The 22,330-nt window shown below is 31.6% G+C and overlaps 2 protein-coding genes across 3 annotated transcripts in view; one reads left to right on the top strand and one right to left on the bottom strand.

Moving 5' to 3' along the window:
* Positions 1–1,046, bottom strand: part of Grp170 (hypoxia up-regulated Grp170 co-chaperone protein) — a 100,768-nt gene extending 99,722 nt beyond the window's left edge. Inside the window, exon 1 of one of the 2 annotated variants that reach the window (XM_035364251.2) lies at positions 898–1,046. The gene's annotated coding sequence lies outside the window, so the exon portion shown is untranslated. Of the gene's footprint in view, positions 1–466; positions 542–897 lie in introns of those variants that run through there. The other variant, XM_035364252.2, reaches the window with a different exon arrangement.
* A 2,504-nt stretch (positions 1,047–3,550) lies between these two features.
* Positions 3,551–22,330, top strand: part of LOC118193201 (glycogen synthase kinase-3 beta-like) — a 64,626-nt gene continuing 45,846 nt past the window's right edge. Inside the window, exons 1-2 of the mRNA XM_035364253.2 lie at positions 3,551–3,935; positions 20,929–21,119. Coding sequence (XP_035220144.1) covers positions 3,851–3,935; positions 20,929–21,119 — 276 coding nt within the window. The 5' untranslated portion in view covers positions 3,551–3,850. The remainder of the gene's footprint in view (positions 3,936–20,928; positions 21,120–22,330) is intronic.

Genomic DNA, 22,330 nt, shown 5'->3' with positions numbered 1-22,330 from the left:
AAAATTAATAATACATATACTGGCCTATAATCAGGATGAGTTATTTCAGTACCTTTTTATGCCAATAATTATAAACACAGGATTCATTACAAATACATTATTTCAAATCTTTCAACTTTAAAGCATTGACGGTCAGTGCAATATTTATAATTTTATGTCAAGAAAAACAAATTAAATGCATGTTAATTGTAAGATCAATTTGGCACAACTTTATTTCAATGATATACTTTTTAAAAGCTCTGGTAGACAACCATTTTAACAAGCACATATTGTTTTCTTACCACGTTTCATTATAAATTAAGATAACAATATACATATACCAAAAGGAATAACCTCTAAGAACATAAAAAATTATAACAAATCGGATACTGGAAATTTGGTTCCACTACAAGCTCATGTGTTAAATTAATTGATATTCACTGTCCATTAAGCTGCCAAACTCAGAAATTTCAAATGACGTACATACTATAAATTTCTGACCTTTACTTCAACCTAGATTTATAACTTTGACATCAAATCTTGAAGAAAAAGAAAAATGCAAAAATTTATTAACGAACAACGGTACTTCCCAATCTGCCGTGAGAAAATAAAGGACTATCATTTTTCTGAAGACAACATACGAAACAGTTATCTTTAAAAAAAAAAAAAGTGAATTTTAATACAATATATAATACGGTTGTAAAATTACATTGGTAGTCCAAAAATTCATATTTTTTTAAAGAAGTGTACATTCCGAAAAAAATTATTTAAAGAAAGAAAGCACCGTAATGGAGCAATACATACATTCGAAAAATTTTAACAATATAGCAGAGTCGAGAAAATTCTGTAATTTTACACAAAAAATAAGCAATTTACCTAGCTTATTCTTAAAAATATAATGACGAATTTATCACCTACTTTTAAAAATTTTAAGGAAGTATCAGCACCTGGTGAAAAACAGTTAAAAGTCCACGAAACGAGTTAAATAGCAACTACGGCAACAAACGCGTTTCGCACGTTGCCGGTTAATGTGGCGAGAGGGGATTGGGTAACTGTCACTGCAAAATTTCGTCATCATTAATTAAATACTGATTTCTGCATTAATTAAAATATTATGTGCATAATTTATATAGATACTTAATAAGAAAAATTGAATCTTGTAAGCAATCGTTTGAGATTCATTCTTTAGCTACGATCATCAACAATGGACCACTCAAAATTAATTTGACTATTTAAAATCACCACAGCTACTATGCGACCTCTTCTTGGTAGAAAAAGCAACTTATCTACTACAAACAAATTAATTCTATATCGCTCCATACTGCTCTCGGCTCTCCTTTATGCAGCATCGATCTGGGGATATGCAGCTAAAACCAATATTAAACAATTGCAAATTCTACAAAATGAAATTCTACGAGAAATTATCAATGCTCCTTGGATATTCCCAACATCTATATTCACAGAGACCTTCAAATCGAACTTCTTCAAGAGTATATTAAACGATTAGCGGTCAACTTCTTTTATTCAGCACAAAACCACAGTAATAGCCTTATTAGCACTCTCAGACACTCCCCTCATCCCAGAGAAAAACATCGTTACCCATGTGACATCCTTCCAACATAAGAATCTCAACCTTAAATGACTCATTCACGCTAAACTAACTCTGCGGTTTTACCACCCGCGGCTACATCTTATAACGACACTGAACTCGACATCCCCCCTTTTTTATCCGCCGCTAATGCGGACCTCACTCTCTTTCAACCTCCTCCCACACTCCTTTCACCCTACTCTTCCCCCCCCACCCGATCCTTATCAGAAGTCGAGTAAAAAGATGTTTCTACATCTTGACAGTCGAGAATAAAATATGATCTGTGTGTGTGTGTGTAGTCCAAGTTAAGTACTCATAAAAAAATTATAAGTCAGCTTTCCAGTCTTAAAAATATCATTTTATTTAATGTCTTAGAATTTTCACTTAATTTATGCTATTTCAGTTTTATTACAAGTAAAAGAAGCTGCATTGAATTCCATCAGGACAGCATGTTCTAGATATAAGAAATAATATTCCGCCCCTTCAAGCAGCCTGACAGGATCCATTATACCGAAACTGAGAAAGTAGAACTCTTAGCTTCGCATCTGTAATCTCAGTTTTGCTTAAACAACAGACATGACATAACAAAAGAACAGATTATCTATGACTTTCATAACAATTATACAACAAACCCACTCATTTACAACATGGTTCCAGTCTGACCACCGGAAGTTATTGGCAATGTGGAGAATTTAAAGAACTACAAGAACCCTGGTATTGAACAAATCAACAAGATGATGATGATGCTATTACTCAAGTTAAAAGTCAAGCTGACCAACACTTTCAACACACACACTTTCCACAGGAGTGGAAAACAGCTTCAATTCATTGATCTGGACCTTACACCAGAAACTTACCTTCTTCATCGATGGATGGTGGCAACTTGACTAAATACTTTCGTCTTATTCTGCCCACGCTAATCATTTTGCTTCACTTATGGTCTTCACCAGATGCAGAGTAAAAGGAAGCACTGCCTTCTGAAACTTTAATTCACTATATGCTCTTAGTATGGAATCGTGACCTTCGTAATCTCCAATCTCAGGAATCGGTAATTCATTTTTAAAATGTAAACATATCTCGAATCTTAAGATGCGGGATTCTCCTAAATTTTCAAAGAAAGAAGTTTCCTTCTTCATAAATCTGTTAATGTATTTAAGAGAAATATCTTCAGTTCCTTAAAATTTGTAATAAAGTGATAAAGTTTTGAAAAACTGTGTTAATTTAAAACTAAAAATATACACATAACTATATTTATGAAGATAATAACGAACATAAATTGAAGTGACCTACTACCTTTCAGAAATTTTCTTTTTAAAAGAATAGTTTTTTAAATTTTCTATGAGGAAAAATTCTTCCGAGTCAGCATTAACTGGCCTAAAATTTTAGACAACTATCTATATTTGGCTAGGAAAATTCAAGAACAGACACACCGATTGGAGCAAAAGCAGTAATATGCCGTGTAAATAAGAATATGAAACTGAAAATGAATTCGAAGAGGAAAGTAGAGGTAGGAGTCAACGCCGTTTAACTTAAACGAGAGACATTTTACTCTTTATTTTTATTTCACATTGATTGGATTTGAGGACTATATGTCCTGAGGATAAGATGTATTTTCTCAAACTGGTGTTGCATTTCTTTTGATAGTGTTCTTGCTTCTGCTACGGTAGTATTATCCACCAGTACCTCCCACCCTGTCTAAGGCTCCTCTAATAGCCTTAACCCTGTCTCGTTCCGTGTCTCGACATTTATTCAAAAATTGACTATTTCTGAAATTGCCTGTTGCGTTTTCAGACGACTATGTTTCACTTACTACTATAGACTTATCTCAAGGAATTGAAAAGTAGTTAATAATCAGGCCATGTTCTCAATTTTTCAATTTTCTTTTAAGAGCAAAGCCGTTACTACTAACGTAATGGCCGACTTGATAGATGAAGATTGATTATTTCGTATGCAAAGTTGGCAACGTATTTATTTTAAAGTGAGCGTTAAGTGACAAACCGTGATATGTCATAATATGTGCGATTTTTTGTTTTATTGCTATTTCTGCTGCTTGTGTAAATCATCAATTTTTTAATAGTATTTTTTATTTAATATCGATACAATTTGTGAAATAATATTTAACATCGTATTATAATTATATTTTTATGGATATTTTAGTGCATTCGAAATAGGCTTAGTGATATCTGTGTTTCAAGGATATTTTTGTGTAAATATGTTTCTGTTTTGTACTTAAGATTATGTAGTGATATAATTAATGGCGATTTAGAATTATATTAAATTAAAATGAGCGGTAGACCAAGGACGACGTCGATTGCTGAGAGTAGCAAACAATCCTCACAGCCAAGTTTTACTGGAATCAAAACTACAAGTAAGTTGAAACAGTTTTTGTACCTGATGCATAACATTAATTCATGAGCTGGTGTCATATGTATGTTTCAAGACTGTAGCACATCTAGGTAATAGAGTTTTCAATAAACATTAATTATACGTGTGAAATGTGTTTTATAATTCCGTTTGGACATGTAATTGCACGGAACAGTTTGAATAAATTCGAGGAATTATGCATAAAAGTTCTGGTGTCTGATTTAAATTAGACCTGGTTTTATATGGTGGTAAATATTTTTTTATTTTCCGCTAAGTGATTTACTCTTTTGTTTTCGAAAATGTATATGCGTACATCTTGAATTCTGATTTTGTCGTTTTCTTGGAAAAGCAAGCAAAATGTGATTTAGTTTATAATTATTAACTTCATAATTTTATTATTAAATAAAATTTTCTATCTTTTTTATTATTAAATATTATATTCTTAGTTAAATCATTAAATTAACTTCTAGTAGTTCATTTTTATGTGTATGTGTCTGCAGATCTGCAGGTCACATTTTTAAACTCGTTATTTATGTTTACTCACAATAGCTGAGTTATTATGAACAATTTACCAAGTGTTGTAGAACATTGAGCATTTTATCTACCAGCCAGTATGACTAGTTATTGCCATATATATGGTCAAAGTCGTGCCTCAACCTAAGCAAGATTTTTGCTAATTGTGAACATATTGAGCATTTTGTCCACAGTCGGTGTGGCTAGTTATTGCCATATAAATAGTACATATACATATCTTACATCAACCTAAGCAAGATTTTTGCTAATTGTGAACGTAACATGTACTGTTGTGAACAGAGTATGTGATTTTTCACACTTGGAAGATGTGAAGTTATCACTTGGAAAGAGAAGTTACACTTGAAAGATGAGATGAGACAATGAGACCTTGCTGGGTTTAATATATGTAAGATCCAAAAACTAAATTTTGTTGGATGACAAACATATTAAAAAGGCAAAGAAAGCCATCTATGAAATTTAAGAATGAAATTATTCTCAGAACAAGTGGAGTATTCAAATCAAAACCGTTAAACTGCAGACATTGCAACCGAGTATCATCCTCTTCCATTAATGATTGTTTTAGAAATATTTCGATACTATTGAAAAGGCTAAGGCAAAGTGAATGAAAATAAAGAACTACACAACTTTAGATATAAAAATGAAAAAATACAAACAAGATTTCTACACAGCCCTTGAAGAACTAGAGAAATATGACCACTCTTACAAGACACCTCTTTTAGAACTTGTACAAATCTATCCTGAAAAGTTGAAAGAAGTAGCCCTAAGAGAACAGCTCTTCCTTCTACTCAAGTTAGTGTGGAAAGACTATTCTCACCTCCAAAGTTTATCAAATCGGATCTATGGTCCTTTATCAAAGAAGATCTTGCCAAAGCTATACTGTTTCTTAGAAATTAGTAATGCCAGTTTTTCCAGTTCATAATAAATACTAATTAATATAAATAATCTGCTTTGCCATCAATTTTTTTCCCTGTAGCATCTATTACTTCTTTCATATTAAAAATTCCTGCTTTTCAGTAGGAAAAAGGGGAACAATACATTGGGCAAAAGCATGTTGTGGGTCAATCAAAGAGCTATTTCACATTCATAGGATTCAAAATGTGGTTATCCTTACTATAGCTCTCAGTTGGGGAGGGGACTGTGTTAGCAAGTTTTGAGTAATCCAACACAGTGACCAATGAGAAAGGAAAGATGATGTAATCACTGGATCATCTGCCAAGGTATAAGGATCTAATAATATGGACAGAGTAAAAATTCATAATTCTTATTATAAAATTTGTAAAAGTTACGAGGCTAAACATCTACAGTGGAAATGAAACTGGATTAGTATATTGAATTTCGCCTAATAAAATTCTGTGCTTTAAAGGAAAAAGTTGCTGTATTGGTAAAAGCTCGGTTTAATCCTAGTATCCGGTGCACACGGGATTTGGCTACTTTATGATGAGCAGTAAAAACGGGACATGTATGATGAGTAGTAAACGGGTCATTCAAAGAATATATATAGTTATATATAGTATATATTATGTATATACACACATAGTATATAGACGTTCTTTGGATCATTTTTGGTGTTGGTGATAATTTCATGCCAAGGCTGCACCGTATACTAGGATTTTACCAAAAGCTCCAAAGAACGTCTCGCTGTGCTGTTTTGTTGTAACATGGAATGAGAGTTTGAGCCACCATTTATAATGAGTTACATTCCGCAAGAGAAGAGGGAAAATGTGGTCATGTGCTCTAGTAACAACATGAGCATGTGCTATGTTTACAATGGAGTCAATAGCATATATTCCGCTGAAATTAATTGAATTTTCGATTTAGAAATTTATGATTATTGCGAGAAATTAAAAAATACGCTTGGAAACGATTTCTCTTTCCTTGATGTCAACAAGAAGGGTCTTTTGTTTTGTTATTCAAGGAAAAACGTGAACAATATTTATTTCAAAATTATGCCGGATATCACAGTACTTATAACAAGCTGTGTTACGGCCGAAATGAAGAAATCAATTAATTATGAAACATCTGTGCAAATTTAGAGAGATAAGAAAAGAGGTAAGATTTATAAATTTTTCTTATGCGTGATGCTTACCAGTAATGTTTTTATTTATTAAGAATATTAAGTGTATATCAGTTAATTGAAAACTATTCCCAAGACTTTGAATAACGTTTTCCAAAAGATGCTTTTGTAAGAACTTGTACTTAATTCTAAATTTTCATGGGCGATTGCTGAGTTTTTTAGTTTAAGTATTAAATTAGCATGTACATTTAGTCCTTGAAAACCAGTGGTTGTGTCAGTCCATAATTTGAGACAACATGTGCCATACGTATATGCATTAGAATTACGCTAGTCTATTTCCTATGGTAGATCTTTTCAATAAATGCCGTTGAAAATCTTTTTGAGCTATATGATTTTAAAATAAATTCTGCACATAAATTATGAAACTAGCAATATTAAAAATAACTTCAAATTTATTTTTTGAATATCTAAAATGTATACAGATACTACTTTTTTATTTATTATTAAAAATGAAGAAAAATGTATCATAAAAAATTATTAGTTTCACAGCTACTACTGCAGTGAACTCTTTTGCACAAATCTTTATACTTTTCTTTTTGACATTTATATTATAGTATACAAAATGTGTTAATTTGCAGTTTATACTATCAATAGGATAATAGTCAATTGCAAAAAATTAAATTTTAAGTTGTATAAAATTACATATTAATTTTGAACTGTGCAGAACATTGGCATCGTTATTCTTACATGATTAAGGACCAACTGCATTTACAGTGCTCCAGAAGTTTGACTATTATAATTTTCAGAAACAAACTATTTACATTTACTGTTGTGCTTGTTAAACTGATAAAATTACGACTTAAAAATATTTATAGTTTCTTTTCAGTGTAGAAGAGCAATCTATGTAAACACGATTTTATGTATTCATTTTTAAATTTTTTATAAATGAATTAATTATCAGATCTAGGAAAGAATTCATAAATAAATATTAACAATTAAAACATGGTAAAGCAGCAAACAAAAGAATACCATGAAGATTAACAATAACATATAAGAGTTACCAAAATTATACTAACCAAATGAATGAACAGTTAATTAATGGATAACATAATAATTAAAGATGAAATGCAAATTTCATTACTAATTTAAAATAAACAAAGTTTCCGAATTTTCAACACATCTACCAAAGCACAAGCTTGTTTGCTTACATCAGCAGTTCTTAACATCACGTGACCTCCGACGTCACCGGAATGCATCTCATTGAAAATGGGGGGAGGGGGAAACAAGATGCTTCAAACACATCTACCCAGAAGTTTTATTGCTTCATTGGCATCACAATAAAAAGTCATGGATAAAATGGAGCATAATGTCATAATAGTTGATAGCTCTTGATTAAAAATTCTGCTATTTCGTGACAATTCGACAGCTCACCCACTAAATTTAAAACTGAAATCAATGAAATTAGTGTTTTTCTCACCTACAGCCTTTGAACCAAGGTATAATTAGAAGCTTCAGTACAGAAAAATATTTTGATGGCATATTCATTGTTTGACTGCATGTGGAAACAGTGATCAGCTGGTGAAATGTGTCAATGTATTGAATGCCATCCACTGGATAACAAAGGCTTTTAATTCCGTATCACAAAGTTGTATCCAGTACTGGATTGAGAAAGCAGACTTTGAAATTCCACTTTCAGGTGCCTCTGAGTGAAAATACTACTAATGAAAATCAGTTTTTTAAACTTTTCAAAATTAATTGCAGTGCTGAAATGCAAGAACATTTAGAAATTGATGGCAACTTGTGGACTGAAGGCAAAATGGGAAAAATGCAGAATCACCCACTGCTTCACGCATTTCTCAAAATCGCCAACTTGACAATAACGAGTCAAAGAATTGCACAAACTCATTATCCATGTACGCATCGACCTATTTTCACTTAAAAAAAATTAGAGAATTGTACGAACTTGGCATTGCACTTTCCCTTGACTTTGTCCATGTACACAATGGATAAAATGCCATATAAGTGGGCAATTCTGCATCAACTTGAAAATAACAAATCAAAGAATTGAACAAACTCGATATCCATGTACACATCAACCTATTTTTACTTTAAAAAAAAAATCGGAGAATTGCACAAACTTGGCATTGCGCACTCCCTTGACTTGTCCATGTACACATCGATACGTGCCATATGAGTAGGCGATTCTGCACTTCAGCCGGGAAAACAATGTAAAATCTTTTATTTCAACTTTAACTGATGATGCGAGTTTTAACAAAACTAGTTTGGAAAGCAGTGAGGAAGCCGAAGAAGAGCCAGAAGAAAAGTGGGGCATAAAATATATACAGATGACTAGTTAAAAAAATTCGCATCTATTAGCGACAGTGAAAACATCATCAGAGACTAATATCCACATGAAAAAAAATGCTTGCAATGTAGATTTTCAAGTAAACTCATGGAACACATGTTCAATACATTTCTTTAAGTACAAAATTATGTTGTTCATTTCATACATATTTGCAAACTCTTCTAATTAAAACCCGTGACTGTGTTACCAGATTTGAAAAAATACCCGTGACTGTGTTACATACATCATTCTTTAAAGCTTAATGCAATCTGAATTTCGAATTAAATTTTATGGTTGATCTTTGGATTATGGTAACTTGGCGATTTTTTGGCGAAAATTTGGCGACCAACTCTGCTACAGCAACCCTCTATTTTTTTTTCGCCACCATTTTGTCTTCACGAAGTAAAGACATGTTTCTTTTCTTTTTATTTACTGAACACTTTTTCCAACAATCTACTAGCCGAATTACACTTATGCTAGAAATTTTATGTAACAAAACTGCTTAATCATGACAAATATTAACTGCAAAATTGGGGAAAAGTGCACAATCAGAAACTCCTTGCACGTTTCTCACAATAACACATACACATAAACCATGTACATGTCGACTTATTTTTACTTAATAAAAATCCCAGAATTGCACAAAAATGGCATTGCACACACTCTTCACTATATCCATGTACACTGCTTTTTTCTCATAAATTAGAAAAATTTCACGAAAATGCATGACAATTTTCTGAATCTTTAAACCCGGTAAAAAGAACATATATGAAATTACCTCATCGCGAAAAAGTATTTACCCTTTCCAAATATGAACATTTCAACGTATAAAATAAATAAAATATCAAAAAAATTTTACCTCTAAATTATCTATTATATTATAAACATCACCAACGAATTCATACCGCAAACGCCCACCAGTGGCCGAGCTCTAAAGTCGCTGAACACTGGTAGTTCGGTCCGAGGTTCGAATTCCGCGAACGGGCTGGCTGCATGGGTGTTTTCGTGGTTATCCCCATGTGTAACGTGTATACGAGCCAGTTTCCCTTAGAAAGTCCTCCACGAAAGGCATCCCTCCTCTTAGGCAGATAGCCGTAGTGTGCTTTGCCATAATTAAATACACCACCACCATACCGCAAACATTACAAATGGTTACAAATACTTAGTGTCAAATATTTAAATTATTTCCATACACGTTTACTTCAACTGAAACATATACCAAATTCCTACAAACATAAAATTCGCAAAATAACGATCATTTAATTAAAATATCACTAAACCATGTACACGTCGACTTATTTTTACTTAAAAAAAATCCCAGAATTGCACAAAAATGGCATTGCACACACTCTTCACTATATTCCATGTACACTGCTTTTTTCTCATAAATTATAAAAATTTCACGAAAATGCATGAAAATTTTGTGAATCTTTTAAATCCGGTAAAAAGAACATATATGAAATTACCTGATCGCAAATATACCCTTTCCAAAGATGAACATTTCCACGTATAAAATAAATAAAATATCCAAAAACTTTTACCTCTAAATTATCTATTATATTATAAACGTCAACAACGAATTCATACCGCAAACATTACAAATGGTTACAAATACTTAGTGTCAAATATTTAAATTACTTAGATGCAGGTTTACTTCAACTGAAAAGTATACCAAATTCCTACAAACATAAAATTCACAAAATAAGTATCATTTAATTAAAATATCACTAAACCATGTACACGTCGACTTATTTTTACTTAAAAAAAATCCCAGAATTGCACAAAAATGGCATTGCGCACTCTCTTCACTATATCCATGTACACTGCTTTTTTCTCATAAATTAGAAAAATTTCATGAAAATGCTCAACGTATTCTACTCAAACGTATTCCAAAATACTACAAACATATAACTCACAAAATCACGATCATTAAATTAAAATATAATTAAATTAAAAAACACTACTTAAAATATAAATAAGCACATACATTAAATTAATAAAAATTAGATTACCATCCTAATTACTTTAAACTAAATCATTGCTAATAACAATTTTCCAATAATATCATATTAATTTATTTACTCCTTACATTTAGAACAATGTATAAAAATAATATCCTCAAATGATTAAAAATACTAACTTACCTAATCTTCAGAATCTTCATTATGTGGCACGCACACTTCCACTATTTGACACAACACACAATGAAGCTTAATACAAAATAATATAGTACTACAGTTTTCCAAAATTTCCGAATTCAATTTCCAAAAAAAAAAAAAAGTTCCCCTCCTTTTCCGATTAAAGAACTGTAATTCGTCCATTAATGTCACATGACATATCTCATGATCTCTCATTTTCCTCACACAAAATAATGCGTAATCGGAACTAACTACTTCTCACATTATTACCAAAGTCCTAGGTAGTAACCTTTATCACCTCCAAAATGTCGCCAAACTACCAGTTACCATATTCCAAAGATCAGCCAATTTTATTTTTGGTTCTTTGTTATTGCAGCCCCTAAGATATCTTGCTGAAATCTGGTTACGTGTTCTTATGCCTCGCCATGTTATCATATATTAACATCCGCTGTGTATTCTTATAACATTGCCACAGTATTGTATATTACGACCGAGTTGCATCGTTGCTATCGCCACATGTTCTTATGTTATTCGTTGCTGTTTTTTGGAGGGAGATTGTGAATATGACGTTAACTATCTTTAATTTACTAAGTAATGAGGTAAATGCTGTATTATCTTTTTCAAGCAAGAGAGATTTGGGGTAGAGTAGACTTTAAGGTACCCCTTGTATTATGGCTAAGTTGTTGTTTGATTTATCTCCAAGTTGTTGCTTCACTTATGGTAGCCTGAGTAGTTGAATGTTATGGAAACCCTGTTGTGACGTAACCGGGTGCATGATTCTGTGAAATTTTGAATCATGGGAGGTTTTGTAAGCACTTTTATGGTGTGTGTTGGTTTGATTCTTTAGAATTTAGAATGGCCGAATGTAGTAAGATTAATTTGAAGTTTCTGTATGATTTGGAGTGAAAGGGGAAAAGAGCTTCAATTGACTGGTGTGTAAATGAAGGTTTACTTAGTAGCCATTATAAGTGTCCTGTATGTAGGAAGGATATGCGTCTAGTCGAATGTAAAAAAATGGATTTGAATGGGTTTGTAGGAAGAAAGGTTCAGATGGTCACTATGTGAAGCGTTCGATCAGAAAGAGTACCTGGTTTGAAAAAAGTCATTTGAGTATGATTGATATTTTGATTTTTACGTGGCTGTGGGTGTACGAAGCGAACTCGAAAATCATGGTAAGTGAATATTTGCTTTTGGTAGTGCTTAAATGTATAACATGTTTTTCCTTTTTTATGTTATTTTATTGTTTGGTTTAAAATGTATTTTTTGTTTGCCTATATTGTAGAATTTGGTGCTCCTTTGACTTTTTAAGGGAAAATATATTGATGTGTACATACAAAGTAAAGGGAGTGCGCAATGCAAGTTTGTGCAATTCTGGGATTTTTTATAAGTGAAAATAGGTAGACGTGTACATGGATAAAGTTAAAAGAGTGCGCAATGCCATTTTTGTGCAATTTGAGGGTTTTTTTTTTTAAAGTGAAAAATAGGTCGACGTGTACATGGAAAAAGTCAAAGGAGTGTGCAATGCCATTTTTGTGCAATTCAGGTTTTTTTTTTTAAGTGAAAATAAGTCGATGTGTACATGGATACCAAGTTTGTGCAGTTGTTTGTCTTGTTATTTTGGCTTTGAAAATCGCCGCTTCGCAAGCCAAAATAATGAGTCAAAAGAATTGCACAAAATCAGTATCCATGTACTGCCAAAAATCGCCAAGTTTCGCCAAGGGGTACCCTAAACTATACTTTTACCGGTATTTTACTCGACAAACGATTATATGAAAGTAGCCATAATATGAAACATTATTTTAATGACGAAACCATTTGGAGGTGCCATGTTAAAAATTGGAAAAGAATGGCCTCCATGTAGGAAATTGGTTTATGCAGTTGCAGAAACCAATTTCATTCATCACTGGTATGGTTTATGTACGTTTGGGCACAGGAGTTGATGGCCATGAAATGGTGTAACAAAAATCTTAATATGTGTGAACATGTTGCAGTTGGCTCAAACATTTACATGCAATAAAGTAATAATAGTAAGGATAAGGGTATAAATTCTTATATATATATTTAATATATATATTTAGGATCCTTAGGAAACAACATGTGAGTATTTTTGCTGTTGTTATATATTGTGTTGTTTATTTTTACATTTGTGCTTTGTGAGCTTGGTGAAATTGTAACTGAGATCATGGTGCAAATTTAAAATCCCCAATATAGTTAGGGGCTGCTGTAGCAAAAAAGTACTACATTTTTTAATATGTGTCTTATGACGAAGGGGCACCTTTATTTAAGGGACAAAACATCTGGTGGTTTATGTATTATATATATGTATATATACACACACACAAGTCAACTTTCTCATTTTGTAATCTGATTTGCAGCTTTCACTGGTAATCTTGTTTCTGATGATTCATTTATTTTAATTTAGTTGAGCAGAGGCTAAAGGAAGAATGGTGGAAATGTTAGTTATTTTGTCACCGAGTTCTGTTCTGTTCCTAGTTTCATTCTTGACTTAGAACAAATTGTTTGCTTTCAGTTTTAAGTGTTCTTTCAGTGTAAGTATAAAGGGACCTTGGAAAGTCATGGAAGAAGATATCCTTTCTTTGGGGCTTATAATTGATTGTGTAATTTGCTTAATCAAATATTCTTAACCTTTTCCTTTTTTTTATGGGTTATGGAATAAAAAGCACTCTTCAGTGCTAGAGAAATGTAAAATAAAATAAATAATAAAACTAAAAAATGTGATAAAATATAAGCCAAATTTCTTTTGAAATTTTTGCAAAAACAGATGCTTTCCTTTAAAGTACATTGTCTTAGTGTGATTTGCTTTAATTGAATAATTCAGGTATTTCTAATTAATTTTCTAGTTAATACTCAAATACTTTTTTGGGTCTACTCAAATAGGAGAAAAAATGAATTCTTGCAAAATCTAGAAATGGCAGCTGATTAAACTATTCAGCTTACATTAAAAATGTGTATAATGCATGGTGCATCTTAAAAAGAAAAGTGAAATAAGAAAAGTAATTTGTATTAAAACTTTCTATTTTACTTTTCTTTCGTTTCTGAATTAAAGGTGTACTTGTGAAACAGTTCTGAGTCCCATTGCTATGATTGCTGTGTATTTTTGTGGTGCTATTCACTTTGCAACTGCTGAAGTTATCATCTACATTTTTTTTTTTTTTTTTTTAATTAGCAGTGTTCAAATGAATTGTGCATTATTCAGAAATGTTTGAAACTGTTAGAAATAAGAAGACTCTGTAAATTGTGTTAGCATAAAATAAAGGCTTGGGTGTAATTTTCCAGTCTGTTATGAATCTTCATAATATGTTTTATATACTACTAAACTAAAAGTAAATTAGTATGTCTCTTCCTGGTATTTAAACAATAAATATTCATTAAAAAAAGGTGCAAAAAATATAAAACTTTTAAGAATATGTTACCAATCAGCACTATGGTATCTGCTAACAGTAAAAAAAAAAAAAAAAAAAAAAAAAAAAAAAAAAAAAGTTTCCTAAAGTATGTGTTCATGGAAATGCAGATATGAATGTTCCCACAAAAGGAGCACAAATGTTTTGCAGCTGTAGAAATAAGGCTTTACAAGACAATGAATATTGCTTGTCAGGGAAGTTTCTTCCATAAAAGTAACACATATGCTTTGTATCAGTATAAGTAGGACTTAACAAGACAATGGATGTAACTTGACAGAAATGTTTGACATAAAAGGGACATATATGCTTTATAACAACTGAAATGGGACTTTACAAGGCAACATAAATGTTACATTGCTTTTATAGTGTTCCATTGAAAAATTGGTTATATTTGTAATGAAAAATAGTTTTTAAATTTTTGTTACAATGCACAGTGATAAGTAAATGTTTTGTAGAAAATAATAGAGAATTACTAAGAAATTTGTTATTATATGTAACAGTAGTACTTATGCTTGTAAATAAATAAAAGATGCTTTATGTAAAATCTACAGTTTTTGTTTTAATGTTAGTTTTAATTTTCATAGTTAAAAGAAAAGTCAAATTCTATTACAGATTGCCCTATTTTACTACTTACTTCTGACTAAGCATTTACCATGTGAAAAACTTTTGAACTTTCCTATGCCTCCACTAGAAACTTATATAATTATAAAAAATAACATTAAAAGAAAAAATATGAAATGCAGTACTTGTGAATTGAGATAATAAACACATAGTATGCTTTCAAGTTCTAAAATTGAGAAAACAGTAAACTCACTGGACTAAAAGTTGGTGGCAGTAATATGTTAAACTAAGTAGTTGGTGATTTAGTAGTGGGAGACACTATGAATGGTGTGTAAATGCCAGAGGATGAAGACCATCTCTTGTCAATGTTTACTGTTTTAAGCCACTGTGTTTGCAATTACTTTACGTACGTACTTCAATTTAAAAAATTGAGGGGGTTTTGTATGCTTTGGATGATATGAAAAGTTTGAAATGCAACAATATGCATGTTGGCTTCAATTGATGCTTTTATTTCCATCATACTGTTTTCAACAGGCAATTAGAAGCATCCTGTAATGCATGCAAGCTGTAGTACCTTCCCTTCAGTCGTATGAAAATTTTACTTTTTTTGGGGGGGGGGACCAAAAAGTTGTTTTCATAATTCTTTTAATAATTAAAAAAAGAATTAGGGTAGATCTTTTGTAGAAATGAAATATAGCAGGGGTTGGCAACCTTGTAGCTGTGATATGCCAAACCAAATTATCAGTATGATTCAGGATGCCATACAATAGGAAATATTTGAAACAATTTGATTCCTGTGGCAGTGCATGCAAAGTTAAAACCAGTTTCTCCACATAGGGCAGCAAGTTGAAAAATCTGAACTGCAGGCATAGCAGAGCTATTCGACACATAAAACTGTGTTAACTCAAATAAACCGCAATGGGAACAGCCCTTTTGGGAATAGAGGTCAAGAATACAGATTTAGAGTTTTATTGTGTATTAATTTGTATCATTTAAAGATATTTATTAGCATAAAAATAAACGGGGAAGTGCAGAATGAGACACTGCTTGGAACTTTTTTTTAAGAATTGCACAAACTCGGTATCCATGTATACATCAACCTATTTTCACTTAAAAACACATCAGGGAATTGCACACTCTCTTGACTTTGTCCATGTACATATCGATGTATTTTCACTTAAAAAGTTAACGGAAATTGACAAAAATCCAATTCCTCTTACTCTTGTAAAAAGCGCCAAACATAACACGCCAAATAAGTGGGCGATTCTGTATTTCACCCAAATAAACAACATAAAATATAACTATTCCCTCAACATAAATAAATTTAAATTGTACTTATATTATGTTTTATGTATCTTTAAAATATATTTATTAAAAAATAACCAATGTAAAATATAAGGGTACTTTTCCGTTTTGCCGGCGCAGGCTATAAAGTTGTCAATAATGGTACAACTCGTGCCAAACGGAATATCCTCGCTGGTAACCTTTTATGCCTCATTTACAAACCAAGTAGCTGCCATTTCTTATCAGACTGATTGTTTCTTTCAATACTGCCATACAATTACGTAGAATTTTTACCAGACAGTTCAATTTTATACCCTAAGGCCATTCGTGGTAATTAAAACAATTAGGATGCAATCACGCCGCTCACCCGAAGGCAAAGTCAAGGATTAAAATCATCAATTCTAATGAGAATGCACTAGCGAAGTAAAGCATTGTGGTTTTATATAATTTCTGAGTAAGCTATTCGTACAAATTGAAATAATTGTTGCATTTAAACATGTATTCCAAATTAAGATTTAACTTGAAATTAATGTAGATAATTATTGAGAGAAATGATTTTTGTAGCCTAGTTTATGTGACATGAGATCACTTGGGGTCACGTGATATGAACCAGTGAATTAGGATGTTGAGCCATGAAAGCAGAGTAAATTCAAATTAATGTCTTTTTACAAAATTTTAAACGATATTAAAAGGTTTATGCCTTCAAAAGAAAAAATTCTTAGAACTAACATTTGTTAAAAATTTTTTTATGTGGATACTGTATGTTGTCTTCAATAAAGTCTGCTTGGTGAGATTTGCGCCGGCAAAACGGAAAAGTACCAATATATGTATTCTTACAATGTAGTTAAAAAAAAAAAATTAATTTTGATGCCAACCTTACCCTGCACTGCTCTACTCAATGGCTTTCAGTTTGACACCTGATTCTGTGAATATTCAGTTATTAAACAAATTTGTAGGTTCAAAATATTATTCATGTGAGAAAAGATTTGTTCACATTGATATGTAGAACCAAAAGTGGAAAGTGAAGCATGTATACAATTTTCTTCAAATAATTAAACATCTCCCTCAGTGACATCCAGAAATTTAAATTGGCCATTGATTTATCATTAGAGTTATCTTCCAGATTTTTTTCATAATTCTGTAAATTTTTCTTTCCATAATTCTGAAGATGTAAGTTCAAATTTATCAACTTCCATCCACTCATAAATTGACAAATCAGATGGGATTGTGACGGGGTCTTTTAAATCTTGTTTGATTAGGAAGGAAAACATAAGCATACAAGCTTCAAAATCTTTGCATCTTTTGGAAAATTCTTCCTTAAATGGTTCAACATAGGTTTCAAGTTCATCTTTGTGTATGGTCGATGTATTTACAAGCGGTATAATATTTGGGAAGTATTAGTATTAATATTATTGGAAAATATATTGAATTTTGTAGCTAAGCCTTTTCAATATTTAAAACTTTCAAGTACTGTTTGGCTCTTGCCTTGCAATCCGTGGTTCTTTGAGGTGTTTAGTTATATCATTCAGAAACATCGATTTGCATAACCATTATTTATCATTCAATGCAAGGAAATGTTGTTCCTTAAGTAAAATTTTAATGTGTTCCTAGCATGACACAAGCATATTCAAGACTAAGCCTTGGTTAAGCCAACGGTCATGGCTATATAAAGGGTTCCACATATTCACATTCCATTTTTTCTAAAAGAAATTTAAATTGCCTGAAACCGATGAAGAATGAGACACTGTGAAATTAACTGTTTTAACAACAGTGCTCATTACAGAAACTAAGTGCTGTGACAAAAGTTTGGCGACTTCCCTGATATGTTATGCAGTGGAAGTTAAATACTTTATGTCCAATATGATTTCCAAAAATTTTGACAAATCCTCTTTCCTTATCAACTAGTGCAGAAGTGTCATCAGTAGCCAAAATATTTATATTTGTGTTTTTACTTTCAAAATAATTTATAAACAAAGAAGGAATATTGTGTCCCTTAGTTGTCCCTGACAGAGGAATCAAGCTGTACAATTCTTCATAAACTCAATCTTTATCTCAATATCATACAATCACTGCAAGGCACACAACATCTTTTACATTGGTACTGTCATCAAGAGCAATGCTAAATGTAACAGTTTCTTGTAATCCAGAAGTCTGTTTTGTTGTTACATTTTCTGCCATTTCAGTTATTTGTTTTTTCAATAGTTCACATAGAAGCCAGTGTTTCTTGAATTCGGCATAACGTTGTTTGTAGATTTTGCGAGCCACTGAACAGTATTTCAATACTTTTAAAAATGTGTTCTTTGTATATTCACCATTTGTGAAAGATTTGCCTAATTTTGCATTTTTCTGATCAGAATTTTGAAATGTTGACTGATGTTTAGTTTCAAAATGTCTTTGTACATTTTACGTGCGACGTACAACAATTTTGCAACATAGCACACATGCAGCACGATCTTTTTATTGTACAAATCTATATTCATTCGTCCATATTCTTTCAAGTCTTGAAAACCAGGAATATCAAGCTTTCTTTTTTTAGTGGCCATTTAATTAAATGTGTAGGTATGAACTAATAGCATGTCATATAGTTGAAAGTAACCTATAGCACACGGCGTGCGTAAAACTAAATTCTACTTTCAATCGTACTCGATACTCATGTATCAGCATGGCGAACTGAACAAAAGAAGAGAAAATGTGTGACATGGGATAGTGCTGAGAGGACAGACAGGGCAATTTATCTCTATCTGATAACTTTGTAAGAGTTGTGACATGTATACCAGCCATATGTTGCTGATGCCTGGAGGTGAATTGAAGTGAATATTCGTGAAACGTGTATATTTTACATTGAGCAAATTTTTATTTGAATTTTTTGGTTGCTGTTTTCTCTTTATCAATTCCTTTGTTGATTTCGATATGAATTTATAGCATTTAATTGATTGTTTTTATGGCTATTTGAAAGAAAATGGTTTCTTAATCCATGATAAAACCACTGTCATTTTGTACTTTTATCTCCTAATATTTTACAAGTTTGTAAATTTTTTCTTCATATAAACTACATGGTTTTTCTTCAGAGAAAGTCATTAGGTAGTTTTTTGAGCTTTCATCAAATCAAACTTCTTACCATTCAAATTGTACTGTAGAAACTGTATTAGATAAAAATCTGAATCTGGTTATTTAAATATGGCAATGTTAAACCCTCATGTACGTTGCCATATTTAAATAACCTAACATGAATTAGCAAGGTCTGGGGGGAAAAAAATGGAAACTAGAAAATTTCACATTTTAACTTTTTGAATTACATAAGATATCTTGATCAACAGTGATCATGTGGTGATGTGTTAAATGATAATACCATTTAAAGACTAGACTTGGAACATTTTCTTTTTTCACTTGTCCCATCAGGTTCAATGAAAATTTTATAGGTATTGTGACACTTATGCATTTTTTGTACCTGAAATATTGGAATTTTTTTTTACAAAGTAAAGTTCAAAAGTAGTTTCCAATTTGATGGGACTTGTAAGAGTTAGGCTTATTAGACAGATGGTTTAAAACCATTAAACACTGATACTCAGATGCAGGTTCAAATCCTTAAAGTATTAGCCTTTGTATATATTATAATATTCAAATAAACAAACAGATAACCAGACCTGTAAGAGCTATCTGATGACTGATTATGTAGATCCAAACATTTGCTTTGCTTTAAATGATTATTGTTTATAAATTTATTTGCAATTCCATTTACATAGCTTTTTAAATACATCAAACTAGTTTAAGATGAAATACCTTTTTTGGGAAAATATTCATGTCTTGTAACACTGATTTTTCTGGAAAAAGGTGATATCTTATAGAATAAAGCAAGAAATTCTGTTAAGTGAAGAGGTAACAGCATGAGGCTTCAGTAAATGTGTTTGGGGCATTTGAAGAGATGGTATATTCACCCCCTTTTTTATTGTAAAATAAATAATTTCCTGGGAGATGAAATGTGTGACCACGTTTTGGTGTAATCTTTAGTAAAAGATGTGGCAAATTAACTCTGTTTCTAATATAAAAAACTCAGATTACATCGAACTGCAGAAAAATTTTAGCATGTTAAATTTATTGATGCAAAAGTTCTGTCGTAAACTTCTAAGTATGAGACACTTACACAAAATTGACAAGTAATACAGTGAACCTTTTCATGATAACCGCTTCTGGAAGGAACTGGTATTTCAGAGAATGTAAACATTAGTAGTGAACGTCATCTATCTGGTATGACCATCAATCGTCTTGAATTGTACATGATCATCTTAGAAATGGTTCATTACATCTGTTTCAGGTGGTGCATCAAATATTAAATGCTTCTTGATTTAAAAGCTCAATCTCATTAGAGCTAGTTAAAGTGGCAGTTATTTTCATAAATAAAATACAAATGAAATTAGAATGTTTTTGTAATGGCATATCTCCAAATTCTTGTATTCCAGCCATCAAAGCAGAAGAATAATTAGGCAAAAAATATTATTTTGTCAACTGTTTATCATGTTCTGTAAATTTGTTGATAAATTAAATTAAAATTAAATTAGTTCTTTAAATTTGTTGTTGTCCTCCCTCTTGAAAACTGAATGATATAAAAAACAACTGTATGTCTTTGTATACACTGTTACTGTTATGGAAGTAATATTTAAATGTTGTGTAGACTAACATGATATGTAATTGTCATTTTGTAGGTAAAGATGGGAGTAAAGTTACTACTGTTGTTGCAACACCTGGTCAAGGACCAGAGAGACCTCAAGAAATTTCATATACAGATACCAAAGTTATTGGTAATGGATCCTTTGGAGTCGTATATCAAGCTCGTCTTTTAGAGACTGGCGAATTAATAGCTATTAAAAAAGTGTTGCAAGATAAAAGATTTAAAGTAAGTTAATAATCTTTATACAGTCAAAAGTCGTTAATTCGGACACCCATAATCCGGACCTCAAAGCTACAAACTTTCTGCGCATGCGCGTAAGACCTTTACGGCTGTGAATATGCGTGTGCGCATGCGCAAAATATGTTTACGAATGCACGTTTAATGTATAACAGACGGTATAAGCTAAGCTAAAATTATCTAATTCAGTTAATGTTGCAGATTGCATTGTTCCTTAATCTTCGAATTGGATCCGGCTTATTATTTTTTGCAGACTGTTAGAGCAATTTTATAAAAGTAAGCTTGAACTTTCGATTATGTCAAATAGAATTTCCGATATATATTTACTAATATGTAAAGGATCTACAAAGCGAAAGTATGTTTCGAAGTCCATTAAACAAAAAGTGGAATTGATGCAAAAAATGGATAAAGGATAATGGATTTGTTTATCTAACCATTCCGGAATCTGTTTATCAATTTCACGCTACTCTGCGGCAAGGGGGGGAACGTCGCGGCGCGCAATGAACTGGAAGTTGATCTGTCAGCACTATCCTTATCTTCAGGGTAGATGTTTTTATTTTATTTGGCTTATAATTTTTTACTAAATGTAGTATTTCATCTCGATGTACTCCGTCTTTGATATGATTTAAATCAAATTCCTCGTCATTATAATTCACTTCCGATCTTCGAAAACGAAAGAACGTCGATTGACAAATTAGTCGGTATTCTCGACACAGCAATTATAGGACTTGAACAGCGGAATTTTGTAACTGAACAAGAAATTATTTCTGTTTATAGAATTAAAGAGAAAGTATTATCACATAAAAAATAAAGCAACTTAAACAACTTACATTGAAAGAAATGTTTAATAAAGTAAACAAATAAATATTAAGCTTTTTTTTGTAAATTTTGATACTTTTAGATCATAATTGTTCTTTATTTCATAAATTAAGGTTTCATATTTTTAATTTTATAATTTCTGCATGTCATCTTACCAGATTTAAACTGATGATGTATAATCCGGAATCGCCGAAGTCCCGACTAGTCCGGATTAACGACTTTTGACTGTATACTGTAATGTTGGACTGTTAAACAGGGTTCGTACAGTCCTTAAAAAGTCCTTAGATTTTTTGGAATAAATTTTTGGTCCTTAAAAGTCCTTAATTTTGGCCAAAATCAGCAGAAGGTCCTTAATTTTAATCATCTGAAATTTCTGTCTG

This window comes from Stegodyphus dumicola, chromosome 3 (genome assembly GCF_044657685.1).
Source record: "Stegodyphus dumicola isolate Sdum_Otavi_A_Nest chromosome 3, ASM4465768v1".
Taxonomy (NCBI): domain Eukaryota; kingdom Metazoa; phylum Arthropoda; class Arachnida; order Araneae; family Eresidae; genus Stegodyphus; species Stegodyphus dumicola.
Note: the sequence above shows the minus strand (reverse complement) of the source record. Positions and strands in the feature narration are given on the sequence as shown.